Here is a 25,995-nt window from a genome sequence, read left to right as displayed (position 1 = left end):
AAGCAAAGAAGCACTGAGTTTGAGGTAGGCCTTGAAATACATCCACAGGTACACCTCCAATTGACTCAAATGATGTCAATTAGCCTATCAGAAGCTTCTAAAGCTATGACATCATTTTCTGGAATTTTCCAAGCTGTTTAAAGGCACAGTCAACTTAGTGTATGTAAACTTCTGACCCACTGGAATTGTGATACAGTGAATTATAAGTGAAATAATCTGTCTTTAAACAATTGTTGGAAAAATTACTTGTGTCATGCACAAAGTAGATGTCTTAAACCAACTTGCCAAAACTATAGTTTGTTAACAAGACATTTGTGGAGTGGTTGAAAAACAAGTTTTAATGACTCCAACCTAAGTGTATGTAAACTTCCGACTTCAACTTTAGGTGTGTCCAAACTTTTGACTGGTACTGTATATTTCCACACTATTAGGTTGGAATAATTCTGTGGAATTGTGAAAATCACAATAATGCCTTTCTAGTGTACTGTAAGAGCTGTTTGAAAAGACCGCCTGAAATGTCATCCTGTTTTGCTGGGATGGAACTTTGGCCTGCCTGGTGACATGAGTTAATAGACCAATAAGAAAGAGAGTTCCAAACCACTCTGCCAATAACAGCTAGTTTTCAGTTTTCCCCTCACCACTCAGCCCACTCCCAGACAGTTCTAGCAAAATTCTTGCTTGAGAAATTGCTCTTTGCTAAGAAGCTATTTTTGTTTCTTTTTTACAATTTTAATTAAAAACAATCACAGTAAGGTACTTAATTGGTACTCAGAAATGATTTGATATTGAGATAAAAACGGCTGCACTGGACCTTTAAAACTTTTCAGCTATGTTTTCTAATGAGGATAATTCAAATCACAAACACATTTGGCCACCGAAGCAAAACAAAACATAAACAATTACATTGGCCAAGACACACCCACCCTCAGTTTACAAACAAGTTCAGGGGCCGAACCTTTGACCCGTAATGAAAGTTACAGAGTTAAGAACTCTAGCCCTATTTTATTTTTTTATTTTATTTTTATTTCACCTTTATTTAACCAGGTAAGCCAGTTGAGAACAAGTTCTCATTTACAACTGCGACCTGGCCAAGATAAAGCAAAGCAGTGCGATAAAAACAACAACACAGAGTTACATATGGGGTAAAACAAAACAAAGTAAAAAATACAACAGAAAAAATATATATACAGTGTGTGCAAATGTAGCAAGTTATGGAGGTAAGGCAATAAATAGGCTATAGTGCAAAATAATTACAATTAGTATTAACACTGGAATGATAGATGTGCAAGAGATTATGTGCAAATAGAGATACTGGGGTACAAATGAGCAAAATAAATAACAATATAGGGATGAGGTAGTTGGGTGGGCTAATTACAGATGGGCTGTGTACAGGTGCAGTGATCGGTAAGGTGCTCTGACAACTGATGCTTAAAGTTAGTGAGGGAGATAAGAGTCTCCAGCTTCAGAGATTTTTGCAATTTGTTCCAGTCATTGGCAGCAGAGAACTGGAAGGAATGGCGGCCAAAGGAGGTGTTGGCTTTGGGGATGACCAGTGAGATATACCTGCTGGAGCGCATACTACGGGTGGGTGTTGCTATGGTGACCAATGAGCTAAGATAAGGCGGGGATTTGCCTATGTTGTGAGCCAAGCTCGGCTCGGGTGATAGATACAGACAAAACCAAACTCTTCAACAGATTATGATCCATCTTAATTCAATATGCACAGATAAAACTAACTCAAATGATACTGTAGAAATACAATGTTCACAGTGTTGAGACAGCCAAGTTAGGCTGGGGTGATACAGACTAAACCAAACTCTAAGAGATTGTGATCCATCTTCATTAAATTTGGAAGGATAAAAATAACCTAGCTACAATAATAAAAAATAAAAAAATCAGTGTTCACTGTGTTCAGCTGGAATTCTGCTAGATCAATTGTCATGCTAAGCTTTCATTTTGGTTATCGCTATTCGGGTTCGTAAGGACATCCCTACTCCCAGCGCTAAACCCTAACCCTAACCTTAACCCCTACCCTAACCCTAACCTTAACCTTAACCTTAACTCTTACCTTAACCATTTACAATGTCAACTTCAATGGGATAGGATAGCATGACTCAATTTTGGAGTCATGACCTTCAAAATTGCACATTCAAGGGGGTTCCCCCTGACGTTCTATATGTGGAGCAGATAAAGATGAAAAATAAACATTCTCTGTGTGTGATCTGGACGCACTACAGAGCCACATGAGCCTTCAGCAGCAGAGCAGCCAGACCTGTGAAATGGTGGTCCTCCGATGGGCCGGCCTCATGCTGAGAGGGAAAGCAGTAGCAGACTTACAATGGCTGTGTCCCAAATGGCACGCAAATGGCACGCTATTACCTTTATACTGCACTACTTTTGACCAGGGCCCATAGTGCACTATATAGGGAGCCATTTGGAACGCATCCAATCAATTACACCCCCTTACCTAGCTGATCTGTTCAAGAGGGTTCTGAGTACAGAGACTTTTTTATTCCTACCACTTCTCCCTGGAAGTGATTTTCGTCTGTCCGTCCAATGAGGTGCAAAGTATTGAAAAACAGGATCATCACCCCCTCTAGTGGGTATAATGGATATACTGTAACTACTAGACAATGGTGACTGTTACTGCTAGGGTTGCACATTTCCGGTAACTTTCCTCAAATTCCCAGGTTTCCCAGAAATCCCAGTTGGAAATTATGGGAAAGTTACTCTAATTTTGCATCCCTAGTTACTGCAGGGGGAGATGCAGGGCGGCAGGTAGCCTAGCGGTTAAGAGCGTTGGGCCAGTAACCGAAAGATTGCTGGTTTGAATCCCTGAGCCGATTAGATGGAAAATCAGTATGTTGTGTCCTCTTATTGCGCCTATAAGTCAAACGTAAAATTGTTTAATGATGTGCTCTCTCACCGTTTAGGAGCCAGGAGATGTTAGGTAGAGGTTTCCCCTCCACTGAACACTGCAGAAGGAAGTCTTGGCCCTCACTCACTGAACATCCCTTCAGGACAGTGCTGAACGCAGGAGGCTTGCCCTCCAGCCGTGGGTCTGCAGGGGAGGGAGTACACAGATGGACTATTAAGAATACATCCTAAATGTATTACATTGGAGCCTTACATTTGAAATACGTGGTACTGGTCAGTCTAATGGCCCATTTCCACCATAAGACTTTACCCCAGTGTTTGGCCTAAAGTATCTGGCGCAAACAATACCTACCTTGACTTGGGACCAGACTGACAAATGTAACCGACCATGGTATTAGCAAACTGGGTATATGACCAGATGCAATCTTTCCTTCTCTCCAATAGAGGGCATAGGTAGACAAGAATTGTTGCAGTCATTTCTAAAAGGATGCACACTCCCAACAAAAAGACTGCTCATCTCAAGCAAAATAAACTGAATCTGCATAGTGTATGGCACTGTTCTGTATTATGGAAAGCGATAACAATGCTGGACTCACTGTAGACTGGTGCCAGTCTGTTTAGTCCAAACCAAAACAACAACTAGACAACCAGATATCAAAACCTATCCAAATAGTTTCACTTTGATTATCGTTAAATATACAACCAACTTTTATTTGGTTAAAGACAGCAGACAGTTTAGGACAGGTCCAAAAGCAACACAGTCTCGTTTTAGTTGAACTCAGCCCAAATCAGCATTGCCGCTGAGGAATGAACTAAATGTCGATGTGCTCACCTCACTTAGCCTGCCTTCATCACTATCCTGTTTTGATTAAGACAGCCGGGGGAAATGAATTAGACGCTTATTTACCCAAAGGCAGAGCTGGAGACTGTGGAGACTCTTAAGTCTAAGCTATTGTACCTTCAACCATAGACCTGTTAGCTGAAAATGATGATGTGATGAATATTCTGCACAACAAGGGCTTTAGTTCAAACTATTAAAACCAACAACACTGCTCTCCCGTTCTCCTTTATATCCTGCCACGGTGTGTACAGTAAGACTGCATCCAAACACTTTTGACCAGGGTCCTATGGGTCATTATAGTTAATGCCCTAGCACTACACACCTTAAAATAATAAACTCAAGCTTTGATTCTTTTCAATCAGCTGTGTAGTGCTAGGGCCAAAATACAAATGTGCACCTTCTGGGGTCCCCAGGACCAGGATTGGGAAATGCTGGGGGAATAGGGTGCCATTTGGGACACGCCCTAAGTACTTACTCTTGACAGTGAGGGTCCAAGTCGAGGACACCTTCCCAGTGCTGGTAGCAATGGTGCATCCATACGTCCCACTGTCCCTTTTCTGGACGTTGTCCACAGTGAGGATGTGAGTGTTGCCATCATGCTGGAAGCTCAGCCCTGCTCTGGGTCTCAAAGGGAAGCCATCTTTAACCCAGCTCAGGCCAGGCACAGGAGAACCTGAGACTAGAAGAGCACATTAACAGGCAATCTAAATGGGTCAAATATGCAATAATAAAGTAGCTTAGAACTATTAGTGAACTGGTATTAGTGAATTGGTAAAAATGTGGTTCTAAACATGACAAATACATACATACAGTATAAACACTGAACAAAATGTTTAACGCAACATGCAACAATTTCAAAGATTTTACAGAGTTACAGTTCATATAAGGAAATTAATTAATAAGTTCATATAAGGAAATCAGTCAATTGAAATAAATTCATTAGGCCCTAATCTATGGATTTCACATGACTGGGAATACAGATATGCATCTGTTGGTCACAGATACCTTTAAAAAAAGGTAGGGGCGTGGATCAGAAAACCAGTCAGTATCTGGTGTGACCACCATTTGCCTAATGCACTGCGACACATCTCCTTCGCATAGCGTTGATCAGGCGGTTGATTGTGGCCTGTGGAATGTTGTCCCACTCTTCAAATGGCTGTGCGAAGTTGCTGGATATTGGCGGGAACTGGAACACGTCGATCCAGAGCATCCCAAACATGCTCAATGGGTGACATGTCTGGTGAGTACGCAGGCCATGGAAGAACTGGGACATTTTCAGCCTACAGGAAGTGTACAGATCCTTGCAACACGGGGCCGTGCATTATCATGCTGAAACATGAGGTGATGGCGACGGATGAATGGCACAACAATGGGCCTCAGGATCTCGTCATGGTATCTCTGTGCATTCAAATTTCCATCAATAAAATGCAATTGTGTTCGTTGTCCGTGGCTTATGCCTGCCCATACCAAATCCCCACCGCCACCATGGGGCACTCTGTTCACAACATTGACATCAGCAAACAGTCTGCCATCTGCCCGGTACAGTTGAAACCGGGATTCATCCATGAAGAGCACACTTCTCCAGCGTGCCAGTGGCCATCGAAGGTGAGCATTTGTCCACTGAAGTCGGTTACGACGCCGAACTGCAGTCAGGCCAAGACCCTGGTGAGGATGACAAGCACGCAGATAAGCTTCCCTGGGAGGTTTCTGACAGTTTGTGCAGAAATCCTTTGGTTGTGTAGACCCCCAGTTTCATCAGCTGTCCAGGTGGCTGGTCTCAGACCATCCCGCAGGTGAAGAAGCCGGATGTGGAGGTCCTGGGCTGGCGTGGTTACACATGGTCTACGGCTGTGAGGCCGGTTTGATGTACAGTACTGCCAAATTCACTAAAACGACGTTGGAGGCTGCTTATGGTAGAGAAATGAACATTCAATTCTCTGGCAACAGCTCTGGTGGACATTCCTGCATTCAGCATGCCAATTGCACACTCCCTCAAAACGTCAGACATCTGTGGCATTGTGTTGTGTGACAAAACTGCACCTTTTAGAGTGCCATTTTATTGTCCCCAGCACAAGGTGCACCTGTGTAATGATCATGCCGTTTAATCAGCTTCTTGATATGCCACACCTGTCAGGTGGATGGATTATCTTGGCAAATGAGAAATGCTCACTAACAGGGATGTAAATACATTTGAGAGGAATACGTTTTTTGTGCATATGGACAATTTCTGGGATCTTTTATTTCAGCTCATGAAACATGGGACCAACACTTTACATGTTGCGTTTATATTTTTGTTCAGTATAATACACCATAAGATGTTTTGAATCACCTTGGCATTTGAATGTGACTTTGGTCCCCTCTGTAGTGTCCTGGCTCTGAGGTACAGAGTCAAATTTGGGTGGAGCTCCAGCAGTCACTGCTGCCCTCGCTGACCTGCTCTCTCTGGCCTGCCTTCTAGCCTCTCTAGTGGGCTCTGGAGATGGCTGTGGGGGGCTCTGGACTCCCACTGGGGGGTTCTTCACCCTATCCCTTGTATCCCTCTCAGGGGCTTTGCTGTGTGGGTCTTGGCTGGTCCTAGCAGCCCCCTGGCCTCTCAGATGGTGCTGCAGAGAGGTGGAGCTGGCAGCCTTTGGGGTTGCCACCCCAGGCTTTCTAGGGGCCTCGTCCGGCAGGTCCGCAGGGGGCTTGGGAGACACCACGACGGTGGTCTTGGGAGACGCCACGGTGGTCTTCCATGTTGGTTTGGTCAGCTCTGTGCTGTCTTTGGTCTCCCTGGTGAGTGTCTCTCTGGTCTCTCTGGTCTCAGTCCTGTCTCCTGACTTGGTAGGTGAGCACCGGTCAGCGAGCAGGCCGTTACTTGTGTGCTTGACTTCGGGTGAGTCAGTTGTCTTGGGGACAGGGGCCACCGGAGCAAAGGTACCTAGGCTGTAGAGGTAACACATTGTCAAAGGATTGAATATATCACTGTAGAGAAATTATTGTGGAATTATTTGGTAGAAATGTATACAACTCACGAAAAGAGTTGCTCATGTATTCACAGTTAGTAATATCACAATGCAGGGAATTGTATGAGATACATACTCACATGCCAGCCTCACTGCCTGAACCTAAAAAGGAAAGGATACACACTGAAAAATGTCCCAAATATAACTCGATATTCAGAACTGGCAATGCTGATGATTTACTGTGATGTTATAGCACTCGGTGGATGTGTCCCAAATGGCACCCTATTCCCTATATAGTGGACCCTAGTCAAAAGAAGTGCACTACAAAGGGAATAAGTGCCATTTGGAACATTTGGGCTGTGTGTTGATGGCTGATGGCTGCAGTGTGATTGGATGCAATGTCCTACCCTGAACGTTCAGCTCTGCTGTAGCAGTGGCCTTCCCAGCACTGTTGGCCACAGAGCAGGTGTACATTCCTGCATCGTCCTCACACACGTCTCGGATCTCCAGGAAGTGGACTCCCGACTTCTCAAACATGTTGAAGTGGGAAGAAGTATGAAGCTCTTCATCTCCCTGTGACACCCATCAAAGAGAAAAAGTGACAAAGTGGAAGCGAGAGAGAGGGAGAGAGAAAGAGAGAGATGTCAGAGATGAAGACTCACCATCCTACATATTTGAAATACAGAATACGCCATCTCTGTTCCAACTAGAGTTGCAAAGTCTAGATGGCAACTTTCCCCAAATTGTCAGTTTTTCAAAAAATCCTGGTTGGATTTTATGCGTATTCCCTCCTAATTCAAAAACTATTAAAACTGCGATTTCTGGAAAACCTGGACATTTTGGCAAAGTTACTGAGATTACTAAACACTCTGTTCTGTCTCACCTTGAGCCAGGTAACCAGGGGCTGTGGGCGTCCTGTGATTTTGGCAGAGAACTTGCCACTCTGTCCCATTCGGACAAAAATGCGTGAGGGCTTTGTCACAAACTTGGGGGGGCTCTCCCCCCAGATACTGGGCATGCTCTCCACGGCTGAAACTCCAAACCGCCCGCTGGAGTCAGAGAAAACACAACCACTTACTACCTCAGCATCCAAATATGTGTCTGCTCAAAAACACCACTTGAACAAACAAATTCCATTTGAATAATGACTTAATATAGTAATATGAGTGACTGACTCACTATAGTTATAGGCCGTGGCTGCCCATCAGACTTTAGTCGGCAGCACCCAAAGACCCGGAGCTTCCTGAAGCTTCTACGTATGTGCGGATCATGTTCTGCGCATGTACACTGAGTATACCAAACATTAAGAACACCTTCCTAATATTGAGTTACAAGGCTTAGAAATCCTTCTTTAACCTGATCATAGCTTTCACCTGGTCAGTCTATGTCATGGAAATAGCAGGTGTCCTTAATGTTTTGTATACTTAGTGTATATACTCTCTACTTTAAGCACAGAGAACAGGCTACTCAGGTGAATGGTGCTCGGTTAATAAAGTTAGATCAAAGCTGAATCAATGTCTGCAAGATCACATGATGAGACAGTATTCTACATAACCGATCCGAATAATAGCATAGTATAACGTTACTGTAAGACAAAACCATCACCGCATTCAATCATGCATGATCATTCTTCAAGTTTTACAGGTGAAACATCAATGCAGGGTCAGTTCCAGGCATAACATTTTACATTTTTAGTCATTTAGCAGACGCTCTTATCCAGAGCGACTTACAGGAGCAATTAGGGTTAAGTGCCTTGCTCAAGGGCACAGACAGATTTTTCACCTAGTCGGCTCAGGGATTAGAACCAGCGACCTTTCGGTTACTGGCACAACTCTCTTACCCACTAAGCTACCTGCCGCCATAAGCGGTTGCTTAGGGTCCCCGGCCGCTAGGGGAACTCTGCCAGGGTCTTAACTTACTATTGAGGGTAAGGATAGTAGAATACACCAGGTGCAAATTTTCTCTTTATCAAATCATTTCGGGGTAATGTCCACCAGAGCTGTTGCCAGAGAATTGAATGTACATTTTTCTACCATAAGCCGCCTCCAATGTCGTTTTAGAAAATTTGGCAGTTTGTCCAACCTGCTTCACAACCGCAGACCACGTGTAACCACGCCAGCCCAGGACCTCCACATCCGGCTTCTTTACCTGCGGGATCGTCTGAGACCAGCCACCCGGACAGCTGATGAAACTGTGGGTTTGAACAACCGAATTTCTGCACAAACTGTCAGAAACTGTCTCAGGGAAGCTAATCTGCGAACCTACCTGTTCCCAAGAGCTCCAAGGTAACCTGCCTAAATGTCTACCACCCTGTAGCACTCAGATCTGTAATTAGTGCTTTGAAAGACTGGTCATGACAAACATCAACACCATCATCCCAGACCCACTCCAATTTGCATACCGCCCCAACAGATCCACAGATGACGCAATCTCAATTGCACTTCACACTGCCCTCTCCCACCTGGACAAGAGGGGAAATAACTATGTGAGAATGCTGTTCATGGACTACAGCTCAGCGTTCAACACCATAGTCCCCTCCAAGCTCATCACCAAGGGACTGAACACCTCCCTCTGCAACTGGATCCTGGACTTCCTGACAGTTTGGCCCCGGCGGTAAGGGTAGGCAACAACAACTCTGCCACGCTGACCTTCAACACGGGGCCCCTCAGGGGTTCGTGCTTAGTCCCCTCCTGTACTCCCTGTTCACCCATGACTGTGTGGCCGCGCACGACCCCAGCACCATCATCAAGTTCGCTGACGACACAACGGTGGTAGGCCTGATCACCGACGGCGATGAGTCAGCCTACAGGAGGTTAGACACTTGGCAGTGTGGTGCCAGGACAACAACCTCTCCCTCAACGTCAGTAAGACCAATGAGTTGATTGTGGACTATAGGAGAAAGAGGGGAGCGCACGCCCCCATCCACATCAACGGCGCTGTTGTGGAGCGGGCCGAGAGCTTTAAGTTCCTTGGCGTCCACATCACTAAGGACTTAACATGCTCCACACACACCCGCACAGTCGTGAAGAGGGCACGCCTGCGCCTCTTCCCCTCAGGAGGCTGAAAAGATTTGGCATGGGCCCTCTGCACCATCGAGAGCATCTTGACTGTCTGCATCGCCGCTTGGTATGGCAATTGCACCGCCCTTGACTGCAAAGCGCTACAAAGGGTGGTGCGGACATCCCAGTACATCACTGGGGCTGAGCTCCCTGCCATCCAGTACCTCTATATCAGGCGGTGTCAGAGGAAGGACCGAAAAGACTGTTCACTCTGCTACCGTCTGGCAAACGGTACCGGAGCATCGGCTATCGGACCAACAGGCTCGGAGACAGCTTCTACCCCCAAGCCATAAGACTGCTAAATAGCCAGACTGCTAAATAGTCAATCAATGGTACCCGAACTACCTGCACTGACTATCTTACACTGACCCAAAGCACACTCACTAGACTTTATATACACACACCATATACACACTCACACTACACTGTCACTCCTACACAAATCCCTCACATACATAAGCATGAACATTTTGAATCTGTTTGGACTAATCATTACACCCCAGATCAGCTAGATGCAGCAGTGTGCAAGGCGGTATTGAATGTTTCACTGACTGTCACCTTGATTACTCCAATTTGTCTCTTGACCTGTGCACCTATGTTATAAACTTTTCATTTGTAGGCTAGGTTGTAGCAACCTCATGTAGTAGCCTAAACCTATCGATGTTACATTGAGCTGGATGAATGGAATATGAATGACAGTCATCCAATATGCTGTATAGAAATAAGGCCATGCTCATTTAAAAAAACGTCCTCCCTAATCTTAAATGACACAGATCGCCACCGTTGCATACATTGATTCAGCTTTGATCTAACTTTATTAAACGAGCACCATTACCATTCGTCTGAGCAGCCTGTTCTCTGCGTATAGAGAACATACACATGCACGAATGTGATCCGCACATGCGCAAAAGCTTCGGGAAGCTCCGGATCTTTTAGTGCAGCGGACTAAAGATCCCGAAAAAGTCGGATCCGCAGCCACCCCAATATTTAGAATATTTAGATTGCATTTTGATTAACAATATTCGGAAAAAAATAAACTACATCAAGGGATAGAACGATGAAACAGGGAAGGTTGATTTAAATACCACCATGATACCACCATTTGCAAAGAAAGGATGCGCTCCAACTGGCACTCTATTCACTATATAGTACATTACGTTTGACAAGGGTGTATAAGGTGCTGGTCAAAAGTAGTGTACTATATAGGGAATAGGGTGCCATTTGGGACGCAGCCATAGATCTTACCCTGTTTTACTGGAGGAGGGGAGGCTGTATTTCTTCCCTGTGTTCCCTATGAGAGATGGAAAACATGCCTCAGATAATGAATAAGAAACATCAGATGCATCCCAAATGGCATCCTATTCCCTAAGTAGTGCACTATATAAGGAATAGGGTGCCATTGGGGAGACAAACAGAGAATATATTGCTGGTGCAAGTCCAGCAGCACGTAATGTAAATGAATGTGCACTGTGCAGTGTTGAAAAATGCTTCAGATCTCAGTACAATGCCCCTTGTTACAGAGGGCATGCTCCATATGTTTCTGTTAGTGTTCAGTGAGCCAGAGGTGGCCAAATAGCTGTTTATGATCTTGTAAAGCTGAACAAATGTGGAGGACATCAATGTTTACATATTTCTCCCTGGAAAGTAGTAGGTGCTAGCCCCCCTCTTTCATGCATAATGTAACCTAAGTATCCACAGTGTAACCATTGGAAATGGAAAAGGCACAGCTGGCATGGTATACACAAAGGAATTTGAAAATCTAAATGTTTCAATACCACTTATGCTAACAGGAAGAAAAAGTTCCCGAAGCCTTCCATGTGGACATTATAAATGGCAGCATCCCAAATGGCACCAGATTCCTTATTTAGTGCACTACTTTTGACCAGGGCCTATAGGGCTATGGTCAAAAGTAGTGCACTATACAGTATAGAGAATAGGGGGACATTTGGGACGAAACCTCTGTTGCCTTTGCCATCGGTTACTCTAATGAGTTCCTTCTGAACAGGGAATTAGAAAATATTAAACCTTATTCCTATCATTACATAGAGTTAAAACATCACTTGGGAACAGCATAAAAGCCTATGTACAATACGTATGATAGGACATATATTTTACGGAGTAAAATAAATGTGGTGCCGTTTAAAATACCTGGCGCAGTCTTGGTTTAATTTCACATGCGCTATTGAGGCCGTGCACATTTCCCAGTCTACTGTCTATGCTACATTTCAAAGGAGATACAAAGGCAGTGGACCCTGCCCAATTATTTGTCAACAGACCATGCTATTATTTCTGATTGGCTGATGGAGAGGGTTAGGTTGCCTTCCAAATAACACCCTATATAGTACACTACTTTTGGACAGAGCCCTATCGCAGGCTCTGGTCAACAGTAATGCACTATATAGGGAATAGGGTGCCATTTGGGACATCGTTTATTGGACAGTACAGGAGCAGCGGCTGTACCTTCTACAGTGATCTCCACTGTGACCTGGCGGCTCCCAGCATCGTTGCCGGCCTCACATGTGTAACGCCCTGCATCCTCCTCCTGGACACCATGGACCACCAGGCTGAATGTTCCACGGTTACTCTGTTCCATGACAAACCGCTCTCCAGCTATCACTGCTTTCCCATTCCTGGACCACGTGACCTGGGGCTCAGGGTGCCCTCTCACCTGGGAATAGATGAATGTACCTCAGTGGATTTTAACTATACAAAACATAATAGAGCATCAGTGGTTAATGGTCATGGTTGAAACAAAACAGTTGATACGGTTAAATCAACAATATTATCCCTGTGAAGTGGCATGGTGGAGGTTTTCAGACAAGTTGGTAGCGGTGCAATGTCCAGGAAGAGGCGTTTATTTACAGTGAGGATGGGAAATAAGCCATAGAAACATACAGTATGTACAATATGCTCTTTCCATGACAGACTGACCAGGTGAATCCAGGTTAAAGCTATGATCCCTTGTCGATGTCACCTGTTAAATCCACTTGTAGATGAAGGGGAGGAGACAGGTTAAAGAAAGATTTTGAAGCCTTGAGACAATTGTGTCAAGAACTGCAACGCTGCTGGGTTTTTCATGCTCAACAGTTTCCCGTGTGTATCAAGAATGGCTCACCACCCAAATGACATCCAGCCAACTTAACAACTGTGGGAAGCATAGGAGTCAACATGGGCTTGCATACCTATTGAACACTTTCGACACCTTGTAGAGTCCATGCCCCGACAATTTGAGGCTGTTCTGAGGGCAAAAGGGGTTGCAACTCAATATTAGGAAGATGTTCCTAATGTTTTGTACACTCAGTGTAGGTATCACATTTCCATGAACATAACACTTATCATAATCAACAAACGGTTTTCATAAGCAACAATTGGTTTTTAATGAGCAGGTCAAAATATTAGGGCACCAGCTCCGTGACAATCTCTATGTGGGCACAAATGCATAGTGTGTGTTCACTTCCACCATTTTCATTATCCTAATCTTCTCAATACAATTGGAGTCAGAGCACAGGAACTCACTGGGTGTGTGAAACTGACAATCAGTGGCCCATAGCCTAATTAAAACTGATACAAATCAATGATATTTACAAAAACACAAATGATAAGCATTGATATCAGTAACTAGCAAGTGAAATGGAAAGCTACTGATTACCCTCAATGTTTCCTACTTCCTAGAATACAAAAAATACATTGTTTTATTATCCCTGTGTTATGGTTTCCAACTAAACCTAATTTACCCAACTTCTTTCCTTTTCCTTAGCGCATACTGCATTACTCAAGTTCTTAGTCCTTTCTGACATTTCAATTCTCTCTCTGCTCTTTTCCCGACATGGCCCAGGTCAGTAGCCATCACTCAACATGCCACTTGTCAAGAGTGGAGTACAGCACGGGTGCTGAAACAGTACAGGAAGTTAACTAGCAGAGATGAACAGGTACAGAAGATCTGTTAAACACCTCTAACATTCCCCGTATATCTGAAAGGAGGTTTCCCACCTTTCTCTGACTCATCTCAGTTCTAGTTGACTTCCCTAATCTCACTACAGCTTGTTTTCTCAGAAGTCTTTGAAGCATCACAAATCTGCAGGCGGAGGCCACAGCTAATAAGGACAGTGGATGGGCTCTCTTTCTCTCTCCCACTCTGTGTTTCCACTGGTGGCATGCCAACAATCCTCGCCTTGCACCCCGGGGACTTTAAACATTGTATTTCGGAGGAGAACCATGGTAAACCCAAACTCTGCAATCCAATACAAGCCCCTCACAAAGACAACTTGTTTTGAATTAACAGAAAAACAAATGAGAAAGCGAAATTGTTAACCGCTGCAACGCATTTCAGATTGAACATGCAAATGAATATGGCTCGACAGCTAGTAAATAATAGAATGACTCCATATGGAACCCAAAATTCTGAGGCAAGCTAAAAAAGCAGGAAAGTCCAGCCTTGCTCTGTAATCGACCACTCACATTCCAGCCTGTCAAACTAGCCTCACTCAGTTTCAATCAAATATTACCTCTGTTGTACCCGGTCCTCCGAAGGCTTGCCCAAAAATAGCAGTATTAGGTTTAAAGTCGTTATTAAATCAAACAGACACTGGCATTTCCTTGAAAACTCAGCTGCTTGACGCTCAGTGCCACAGAAATTTCGAGCAGACTTCAGACTTCTCGTTCCTAAAGCTTCTTGTGGTCAAGCTCTGGGCCTCAAACATTCCAAATGACCAAGTTCACATGCGGAGTATAGGAAAAACACTGGGTTGTTTACACACCGAGTCAAGTTTCTACAAGCCAGAAAACAGACACAAGTACAAAGAGAATACGGGTTGAAAACAAAGGTTGTGACAACACTATGGTCCAATGCACTGACAGCAGAGGAGGGGCCCTGATTGCTGATCCAGCCAGAACATATGAACCTAGCTTCTAAAGACTACCAAAATACCCAAGAATGCAAGAAGAAGACAAGTAAAAAGGGAACAAAGCCAGGAATATTCTCTCTAGTTCTTTTTGAGTCATGCTACTGGAACCCAATGTATCACCACAACAAGGGTACTGCTTGTTATAACAAGGCTAATCAAGCGGTCTTGATCCCCTCGTAATGAAGAGAGAAACTGATTAAAGGGAAGCTACAAAGTTTGTTAGTTTAATCATATAAGCAGCGATTTCCACCAGCACTGTTTCCATGTGAAGCAACTAGAAAGGACATTTTGATCCCTCGTGTCTTTAGACCAGTCGCTGCTCCAAATCAATAACATGATCTGTTGTTTTCTTGTCTACGTCCCAAATGGCAGCCTATTCCCCATTTAGTGCACTACTTTTGACCAGGGCTTTAGTCAAAAGTAGTGCAGTATATACGGAATAGGGTGCTATTTGGGACGAACCCCTTGTCTTTTTCATTCCCCAAGAAATAGGCCTGTGGTTTATTTGTCCCAGTAATTCTCTAACGTCTTGTACTCAGAATGACTTTTCAACTTTGTATTCTGGAAGACACCTGCAGTGGATTACTGCTGGCGTTGGCCTCTGACGGAGACTCTAGGAGAATAATTGTCCGCTGGCTCAATGGACATACATCAGAACCTATTCATGTGTTCCCACCTGCATCGTAGCATACATCACACAAAGTTGTGATTTCTACCACTGGATGGGGTCAGAATACAGTATGTTTGCGTCCCAAATGGCACCCTATTCCCAGATAGAACAACTGATAACGCCACAACCGAGCATTGTCTGGTCATTTGATGATGTTGAGTGATCAATAAGTTGACTCTCACAGTGCTGTGAATAGCCACTGTCCACATGATGGTGAGGAATCCCACATCACTTAAGGACATGGAGTTAATGTTTAATCCTGAACTAACATTCCATTGCAAGGAAAATAATGAAGTATTTGACTGTTGTTTCAACAAAACCTGATGTCTTCATCACATCAAGCTTTTATTTTTCCTGGCTTTGCTGACACTGTCAAGCCACACTGCCAAATAGCTGCTATGAATTACACATGCAAAAGACAATCACCAGTGTTTAACTACCATTCCTAACAATGGCCAGTGGATGGATGAGACGATGAAGAAGGCCTTCAAAATGTAGCCAATATCGACAATGTACGCCATTAACCAATGTAACATTTGAATGTAACCAGCAGAAGAAGAAAGATGTCCGCTTCTCCAACACTGGTCAGAGGAGTGAGCTGAGCGGTGAGTGAGGGTGGAGCCTTGTAGGAATAGCCTAGCAGTGGTCCACATCTGCTTTCAATAGGCGAGCACTTTCAGCCACCATCAGGTTTCTGGCGGCATACCTTTCACAGCCTCCCTCGCATGCTGTTCCCCCTATATTTTCCTACTGGCTCGTAATTATGTAATATAGCATTTTTCTTCCCTTGGAAGGCCATTAAATGACTAGGAGGCTGGGGAGAGAGAGGCTGGAGGCATGTCAGATGCCTGCCTCCATGCTGGTGGACATTCCTTGTCTTCACAGGAGCATCCCCTCTCATTGAGAACATGGCTCTGGAGCATGACAAAAACGTGCCTGCCGGGAAGAGAAAGGCCATGTACTGTAAATGTGGTGACACTAGGCTGGTTAGCGATGGACAACTGCACTGTCTACTGTAGAATATATGGAACTACAATTCCAGTAAGAGTTTTCACTTGCTATTCTGGCAAAGGAAACATATTATGAATGTATTTCGTGTATACTTTTTAGGAGAGGATGCAATTATGCCACATCAGTAATCCTGAAACACCGCCCATTGACCAACATTTACATTTTAGTCATTTAGCAGACGCTCTTATCCAGAGCGACTTACAGTAGTGAGTGCATACATTTTCGTACTGGTCCCCCGTGGGAATCGAACCCACAACCCTGGCATTGCAAGCGCCATGCTCAACCAACTGAGCCACACAGGACACTTATTTACACATCAATATTGTCCAACTCTGATCTGGTAGAGCTTCTGGTTTTTCTTTTCCATTGAACATCAACAGAGAGGAGACAGCACAAACATCCCTCTGCAATGAAACCTAGCAGAGCCAGTAGCTCCCCTGGGCAAAGACCGGAGACAAATAATCGTTGCCTAACTCCTTCCAGAAAGCTCCAGAAGCAGGACAGATACCATATGATCATCTGCATTGGGCTGAAACACTGACTAGAGTAGAACGTGCACAGTTCTGATAAAAGAGAAATCAAGTTTCCCCTACGCAACACAGTACATTTGAAAAGGCTCCAATCTGGACAAGCATAAGAATGGCACCCTCCGCCCTATATAGTGCCTATTGGCCCCGGTCAAAAGTAGTGCACTATATAGGGAATGGGGTGCCATTTGGGAAGCAGTCCTAAGGAGAGGTGATGGATCTTGCCTTCAGTAGTGATGGATGCTGCCTGGGACAGCAACAGAACAAAGTAACAAACTCCCTGACACATTACCTCCTCCTGGGAGCCGGGAAACATCTGTGCACTTGATACCCTTGTTTGAAGATCTGTAAATCATAGGTGGTGGGAGGCCGCCTCAAGTGTCTGTGTGTGTGCGTGCCTGTAGCATTTGGCTGGCAGATGTCTGAGGTGTTTCATCACATTGATACTGAAGAACCTATCGTCTTAGGGTATTTCTACAATTCCTTCACCAAGATTCTCTCACAGCACACAACCATGTTTTAGCGCCGTCACAGTTTCAGGTACTACTGTAAAACTGCCCATATTGTAATTGTTGAAGGAGAAAAATTCTGCATTGTTTCAGCTCATCCAAGCAGAACTGGAGCTGACTGGTTTCTGCTCCAGTAGCTCTGAAAAAATAAATTCCTCAGGAAGCAAGTCACAAGACTAAGATATTTTAATCCCTATGAAGACGCATTCCATTGATCTACTCGGTCTCAGCACCTGACCTGGATTCAAATACTATTTGAATTCTTTCAGATACTTTGAGCATTTGTTCTAGCCTGCCTGGAGTTGCAGATGGGCAGAGTTTACAGTTTTGGGACTATTTTATTGGTCCATTAAGCCATGCAATCTCAACCAAGCACAGATAAAGTATTTGAAATGATTTCAAATAGTATTTGAACCCAGGTCTGCTCAGCACTGGACAGTCAGGCTGCACTAAATCAGACACTGCACTGCTGGCTATCTCACCCTCATCACAACCAACCAATCAATCACAAAGGACTACGAAGTGGAGAGGCTAGACTGTCCTCAAAACAAAAATACACATGCTTCAAATTACATTAGTTAGATGTTGGATTTATCGTTAGTTTGATATCAACAGTAATGTCTCACATTTAGCGGTAATGGAAATGTAAAATTGTGTTAGAATCAGACAAATATTACTGTATGAAGGTTAAAACGCCAAAACATTACAGAAAGAGCTAGAGAATTAGAGCTGAAGGTATTGTTATTGTTGGTCCAATGTGCAGCGCAAGAATGCAAGAGAGGAACAGACACAGCTGTCTGTGTTTAGGAACTTTAAATAACAGTTTTATCCATATTGTTAATGTGCCAGAACAGAAGTGAACCAGACGAGCAGTCTGCCTGGGGAAAGTTTTTCCATTGTCTGTTTTACAGTAAAGCTTTATTAACGATATTCAAGTTAGCTGTACTTAATTAAAGTAGTTTCAATATCACAGTGGGTGACTATACCCAACATCAACCTATATGAACCCATAGAATTACATAGTAGGATCTCTGTGTATGAACCTACAGTATATTATCAGTATCTCAGACAAGAGTGCTATAATGGGGTTCTACAAGAATAGTTTCCCCAAACTGGAGCCCCTTCAAATGCAACAGTTAGTTCTATACTCACAGGAAACAGCTCCAGACTTAACCCATGTAGGCCTAAGTCCTTAAATCGCAATATCTACTAAACTAACGTATGGAATTGTTTTAAAATGGTCATAAAATGTATCATTTAGCCATTTGATTTACAATTTTAGGACCCCTGTAGGTATAACAAAATACATATATATATTTTTTGGGCCGAAAAATTGAATTTGGCCTTTACTCCTATAGCCCATAGAAACGCATTGAATAGCACATGAATAAATGGCAAAATATACAGTAAAATAATTAATCATAAGAAACAAGATTGAGGTGTCCATCCTATATCTGAGAAATATAAGAAAACTCAGAAAAAAGGTATTGCTGTCAATGACCAGAATTGCTCGACGCAGCTATTTTCAGGCCATCTCAATATTTTCAGAGGAATTCAATGACGCGCTTCCATACATTATGTCAGGGGACTGTCACGACAGCAGTCATAACTGTGTATCCTTTAGCATGGGAATTATGAGGGTGAGACTTACTTGGATCTAGGGCAACTTTCCCAAAATATACATTAACATTTTAGTCATTTAGCAGACGCTCTTATCGACTTACATTACTTTTTATTTTTTCTTCAATTTTTTTTTCAAAATTCCCTGGTTTTCCAGAAATCCCAGTTGGAAGATTCCAGGAATCCGAAAGAAATAAGCAGGAAATCTGGAATACTCCAACCAGGATTTCTGGAAAACCTGGGAATTTGGGGGAAGTTACCAGACTTTTGCAACCATAACTAGGATCCTTTTGATTTGTCCCTATTCACATTTCATCCAATACAACTGGAATCTGTTAAGATCTTAAATACATTCTAGACAAATGAAAATAAACCCATAGATTAGGGTGACGCATGGAGGAGCGATTAGTTTCCTGTGTGAGCGACCTAGACATGTGGAGCATTACAGGTAGCAGTGGTGGTGCACACATGTTAGCAACTATGTACAGTGGGGAAAAAAAGTATTTAGTCAGCCACCAATTGTGCAAGTTCTCCCACTTAAAAAGATGAGAGGCCTGTAATTTTCATCATAGGTACACGTCAACTATGACAGACAAATTGAGATTTTTTTTCTCCAGAAAATCACATTGTAGGATTTTTTATGAATTTATTTGCAAATTATGGTGGAAAATAAGTATTTGGTCACCTACAAACAAGCAAGATTTCTGGCTCTCACAGACCTGTAACTTCTTCTTTAAGAGGCTCCTCTGTCCTCCACTCGTTACCTGTATTAATGGCACCTGTTTGAACTTGTTATCAGTATAAAAGACACCTGTCCACAACCTCAAACAGTCACACTCCAAACTCCACTATGGCTAAGACCAAAGAGCTGTCAAAGGACACCAGAAACAAAATTGTAGACCTGCACCAGGCTGGGAAGACTGAATCTGCAATAGGTAAGCAGCTTGGTTTGAAGAAATCAACTGTGGGAGCAATTATTAGGAAATGGAAGACATACAAGACCACTGATAATCTCCCTCGATCTGGGACTCCACGCAAGATCTCACCCCGTGGGGTCAAAATGATCACAAGAACGGTGAGCAAAAATCCCAGAACCACACGGGGGGGGACCTAGTGAATTACCTGCAGAGAGCTGGGACCAAAGTAACAAAGCCTACCATCAGTAACACACTACGCCGCCAGGGACTCAAATCCTGCAGTGCCAGACGTGTCCCCCTGCTTAAGCCAGTACATGTCCAGACCCGTCTGAAGTTTGCTAGAGTGCATTTGGATGATCCAGAAGAGGATTGGGAGAATGTCATATGGTCAGATGAAACCAAAATAGAACTTTTTGGTAAATCTCAACTCGTCGTGTTTGGAGGACAAAGAATGCTGAGTTGCATCCAAAGAACACCATACCTACTGTGAAGCATGGGGCTGGAAATATCATGCTTTGGGGCTGTTTTTCTGCAAAGGGACCAGGACGACTGATCCGTGTAAAGGAAAGAATGAATGGGGCCATGTATCGTGAGATTTTGAGTGAAAACCTCCTTCCATCAGCAAGGGCATTGAAGATGAAACGTGGCTGGGTCTTTCAGCATGACAATGATCCCAAACACACCGCCCGGGCAATGAAGGAGTGGCTTCGTAAGAAGCATTTCAAGGTCCTGGAGTGGCCTAGCCAGTCTCCAGATCTCAACCCCATAGAAAATCTTTGGCGGGAGTTGAAAGTCCGTGTTGCCCAGCGACAGCCCCAAAACATCACTGCTCTAGAGGAGATCTGCATGGAGGAATGGGCCAACTTGCACAATTGGTGGCTGACTAAATACTTTTTTTCCCCACTGTATGTAACAAGTCTGTATATAAAGCTAAACAAGGTAGTATATTTATCTAACAATCAGGAACCAGCAGTGGCTTTAGTTTTTTTCATCAAATACTCAAAGCATGACACCACTGCTATGGCCATCAGCCTGGTCCTAGTGTTGTTGTAGAGGCCAGGCTAACTCAGGGCAGGCAGCCATTTTGGCCACTGTTAACCTGGACTCAGTGAACATGTGGTGCTCTGTGGTGTTAAGCATCTGTGACCACAGCTAAATGGATTCTGACAGAGCGTCTGAGGTACAGTCACTGGACACAAAGCCAGTCCAGTTCTCCTCTCTAACTCACTCAGCAGTCCCAGGCATTCAGCTTTATGCTCCTGCAGCTTCCCTGGCTCCAGCCCTGGCTCCAGACAGCAGTGGCAGGTTCTGCAGCGGCATTTATATTTCAATTTCCTCTGCCTTACCCGCTGTGTTTTAGGAGCAGACCACAAGGGTTTGCGGGCAGCGAGAGTAATCAGAGAACCATGAGACATTAGAGGCAAAATTCGACGGAATGTGGAAGCTCATTGACGGCTACACATATGCAAAGATGGTAAGTTAGAGAAGCCGGATAAAGTTGAAGATAGGGGAGATTTTTACATTCCCATTGCATCTTAGTCGAGAGCACTGGTTGGTTTAGGTCCAACCTTTTTAAACAAAAAAGAAACAGGTAGTTTGGATTAGGGCTGACCCCATTTAGTCGACTGGTCGATTGTTTGGTCGATAGGCTGTTGGTCGACCAAGATTTGTTGTTGTTGAGTAGTGGCAAATATATATACAAAAATTATGGCACAGGAGACACCTGTCTGATTCACACATGTCTGAGTGGACTAATCCATTGCGGGGATGGCACACGGGGATGGCACACCAGTCTCACCAGTGGTACATTTACCGTTAATTACCATAATTTATCATCAACAATGTTTGTTTTGTTACGGTAATTTCTGTTAATGCATTCAATATATTACTATTATTATTACAGTCTTACCATTGTCATTGTAGGAGTGGACACGTTGTTTGCAGAGCGCACAACCTAGGCTACACTTGTGAGAAAAAAGTTTTGGTTTATTTAATTTAATTTACGAGTTGTCAATTTATTAATTGTCTTTTGTTTGGAGCGCTCCTGTCAATCTTGAGTAAGGACACACACCTGATTACGCATAGAAGTAGGCCTAGGCTACCAGGCCTGTGCGCAAATGTAGGCCTATAAATGTGCCCATTTGGGGATCTGATCCTATTTCCGATTGTCTTAACTCACCATCACTGTGGAGCTTCACAAAGTAATTTTTTCTTCGCCTCATACAGCAAGTAAACAAAAGTCTGTTTTTACATCAATTGAGAATGACAACAGTTCCTCAATGTAGCCTATTTGAAAAATCTTTCCAGTTCTCTCTTTCGATAACCACTCAGCATGAAAGGGGAGAAATATTTTATGCTCTGATCTGGTGGAAACGTCATTAAATAGGCCTACCTGATTACATCTTATCCCTTGCGCAAATATCCTACAGCTGTGTCGGTCTGTCAGCAGCTCACTGGCGCAGGAAACTCTGATGGCCCAGAATATTTTATACAATGCTGCAATTTTGCTAGAAAGTTAATAATTGATACAATGTTTCAAGTTCTTTGCAGACAGGCCAATGTGATTTATAGGATATTTATTTTTATCAGGATATTTTCTACCTGCGGGCTGCAATGTTTTTATTCGTTGGCTTCATGTAGGTTATTTTTACATATTGGAAATGGCAATAGAAGTTACTTTTAGATTTGTATCATTTCATTTAGATATCATTTTTATTAACCACTTGACATTGATTTTGAGATATGAAGACTTTATTATAAATGAAATGAAACTGTTCCATGAAAATGTGCATATGAAAATCATAACTGGCACGCAGTAGAAATGGTACGATAACTTAGCACTCCAATGGAAAAGGTTGCCGACCGCTGGTGTAGCCTATTACCGGCAACTTCAGGAGCTTAATGGCAGAATCTGCATAGGCCAGCAGCAGCGGGAGGAGGGGGGTCGGGTCAGAACAGGTTTTTTCCTTCTGGTTAGACTATGTTGATCTCTGGCTCCCTCTTTAGTAATTTGTGAGTCTTCATTTTTATTTCAGTGCTTAAAGCATCAGACAAGCTCAGTAGCCTACATATAGTTGTTTTTATTCAAACATAGGGTGTGTCTATATATGGAAAAATACACGGTTTAACATTCCGACCAAACGAAATCAGAGACAGAGAAGCCAAATGAAAACCAGGTGGATGGGTCGAGTGGAGGTGAACACAAAGTGACAGGAGCCTGCTTTCTGTAACACTACAGTCTTGTTAATCACATATCCTTTCCAATCTAAGAGAGAGAGCCCACTCAATGCATTTCCATAACACTGCCTTCATGTTGTTAAAGCGATAGTCCACCCAAACTACAAAATGTTATAAAATGTTAGCATCTGGAGACAGTGGCCAGATAAACAAAACCAAAGCATGGATTACCTTGTCCATAGCCTGGTTACATGGTAAGGAAACCAACATGTCATTTTGTAATTTGGGTGAACTATCCATTTAACATGGAAAGCAGTGGGGAGACTTTACAAGAACTGAGACTAGGGCATATGAGCAGCAGAGGCGATCCTCTGGGGGATGTCAAAACATCATAAGGCGACATGGAACGTTTCCAAACATGGAGCAAGTCCACTGGAGAGTTGGTGTAGCTCGACTGGGATGTTGACATGTGCAGTGGACGGTGTAAATCATGCATGTTTTGGGATAACAAATAAAGAATAGACAACAAAAGACCCACACTCTCGAGGTATAGTTATGAAAATAATAAAGTGTTCTTTATAAATGCATTATGTGGTCCTGTCTGGCTCAGCAGGTAGTGTATGGGTTCGATTCTCACTGGGGCCACCCATACAAAAATGTAGGCATTCATGACTGTAAGTAACTTTGGATCTGCTAAATGGCATATATTATATTACTCTTCTTGACTAGCATTTCACCCATGATAGACCTTTAATCTACCTCTATAACTTCCTCCCAATTTTTTAAGTGCCTTCTTAAAAGTATAGCCTAAGATTTATCGGTTTGTAAACTTTTTTTAAAAAATGGGAAGAGTTTTCTTCCTTTGTTAGGATAACAATTAACCATGCTTGAATCAGATTGAAATGGGAAATTTAAGCAGTGTTCTCCAAAAGGACCATTGGGATAAATCAAGTGTCTGCTAAATGACTAAAATGTAATGTAAATGTAATGACCTGACAGTACTGTCTGTCAGCCTCAATTACATGTTGGGAAAAGCATTCTCAGACTCTTTTTTTGTTGTTGTACAAAGCCTGCTTGCTCTTCAATGACCACATTGAGTCAGCTGATAACTGGAGACTGATGCTCAATCCCAAATCAACCCCTAAACCCAGTGATGCCCAGAGAGGGATGCCAAGGAGTGCTCAGTTAACAGCACAGTAAGGAGTCTTGGCACAGCCTCTGTCTGCTAACAGGCGGTGGGAGTCAACATCAGGCCTTGACCCAAGGGCAACAAGTCCGCTTCAGCACCTCCACTCCAAACACAATGAAAATTATGCAACATGCAGAACTCACACACGCTGGGGCGGGTTGAAAAGAAACAGATATAATCAGTACAAAGTCAGGAGGAAAGAAGGGGATTTTGAGAGACGGAAGGAGAGAGAGAGATCCATACCTTCCCATCCAGCCGCGCTGTCCCCCCCGGACTGACCCGTGCATTGCGGGGTGGGAGAGTGAAGGCTGGAGGCTCCTGACTTGGGGAACCTCGGCCTAGTGTCAGGCTGGTCTTGGAGATCTGTGTTGTTGTCACAAGCTGCACATCCCCCATATTTCTGTACAGGATATAATTACTTTTTGTAAATTGTTTTGATAATGCACTTCACTTTTATAGTCTGCGTCCCAAATGGCACCCTATTCCCTATGTAGTGCAGTCATTTTGACCAGCTCCCATAGAAGACTGTACAGGGAATAAGGTGCCATTTGGGGATAAGATCTTAATTCTATTTGAAGTGATTCCTGTCGCTATATACAGTTGAAGTCAGAAGTTTACATACACCTTAGCTAAATACATTTAAAATCAGTTTTTCACAATTCCTGACATTTAATTCTAGTAAAAATTCCCTGTCTTAGGTCAGTTAGGATCACCACTTTATTTTAAGAATGTGAAATGTCAGAATAATAGTAGAGAGAATTATTTCTTTCAGCTTTTATTTCTTTCATCACATTCCCATTGGGGCAGAAGTTTACATACACTCAATTAGTATTTGGTAGCATTGCCTTTAAATTGTTTAACGTGGGTCAAACGTTTCAGGTAGCCTTCCACAAGCTTCCCACAATAAGTTGGGTGAATTTTGGCCCATTCCTCCTGACAGAGCTGGTGTAACTGAGTCAGGTTTGTAGGCCTCGTTGCTTGCACACACTTTTTCAATTCTGCCCACATATTTTCTATAGGATTGAGGTCAGGGCTTTGTGATGGCCACTCCAATACCTTGACTTTGTTGTCCTTAAGCCATTTTGCCACAATTTTGGAAGTATGCTTGGGGTCATTGTCCATTTGGAAGACCCATTTGCGACCAAGCTTGAACTTCCTGACTGATGTCTTGACATGTTACTTAAATATATCCACACAATTAGCCTATCAGAAGCTTCTAAAGCCATGACATCATTATCTGGAATTTTCCAAGCTGTTTAAAGGCACAGTCAACTTAGTGTATGTAAACTTCTGACCCACTGGAATTGTGATACATTGAATTATAAGTGAAATAATCTGTCTGTAAACAATTGTTGGAAAAATTACTTGTGTCATGCACAAAGTAGATGTCCTAACTTACTTGCCAAAATGAAAAACGAGTTTTAATGACTCCAACTTAAGTGTATGTAAACTTCCGACTTCAACTGTACCATCTCTTGAATCCAATCCATCAACCATCTGGTCTCTTGCCAAATCCGTGTCAACCATAATAACGACAGATAAAAGAAATGGTCATCCATTGATTCACAGTCATTACTTTAACAGTTTTGAGCTTGTTATTCTTATTACGCCCTTGCTTAGCTCTGGCAAGCCGTAACTTAGCTGTAGAAGTAGTTAAGGAAATATTAGAAAATAACTGCAACTTCCCTTTCCTGATGTTTTGGGGGGAAATACCTCCCTTGAGGCGTTCACAGAAACTGCATTCTCAGA

At 43.2% G+C, this 25,995-nt stretch overlaps 1 protein-coding gene across 5 annotated transcripts in view; it reads right to left on the bottom strand.

The window, feature by feature from the left end:
* The window catches only part of LOC311144135 (myosin light chain kinase, smooth muscle-like), a 107,440-nt gene that overhangs the window by 44,313 nt on the left and 37,132 nt on the right, over positions 1-25,995 (bottom strand). For all 5 annotated transcript variants that reach the window (XM_084180123.1, XM_084180122.1, XM_084180124.1 and 2 more), the window contains exons 3-11: positions 24,490-24,646; positions 12,183-12,390; positions 10,968-11,013; positions 7,547-7,712; positions 7,071-7,236; positions 6,804-6,825; positions 6,048-6,643; positions 4,194-4,397; positions 2,927-3,061 (exon numbers count right to left, since the gene is read on the bottom strand). In XM_084180123.1, coding sequence (XP_084036249.1) covers positions 2,927-3,061; positions 4,194-4,397; positions 6,048-6,643; positions 6,804-6,825; positions 7,071-7,236; positions 7,547-7,712; positions 10,968-11,013; positions 12,183-12,390; positions 24,490-24,642 — 1,696 coding nt within the window. In that variant the 5' untranslated portion in view covers positions 24,643-24,646. The remainder of the gene's footprint in view (positions 1-2,926; positions 3,062-4,193; positions 4,398-6,047; positions 6,644-6,803; positions 6,826-7,070; positions 7,237-7,546; positions 7,713-10,967; positions 11,014-12,182; positions 12,391-24,489; positions 24,647-25,995) is intronic.

The sequence above is a fragment of the Coregonus lavaretus genome (genome assembly GCF_964263955.1).
Source record: "Coregonus lavaretus genome assembly, chromosome: 16".
NCBI classification, from domain to species: Eukaryota; Metazoa; Chordata; class Actinopteri; order Salmoniformes; family Salmonidae; genus Coregonus; species Coregonus lavaretus.
The sequence above is the reverse complement of the archived record's forward strand: the minus strand, read 5'-3'. Positions and strand labels throughout refer to the sequence as shown.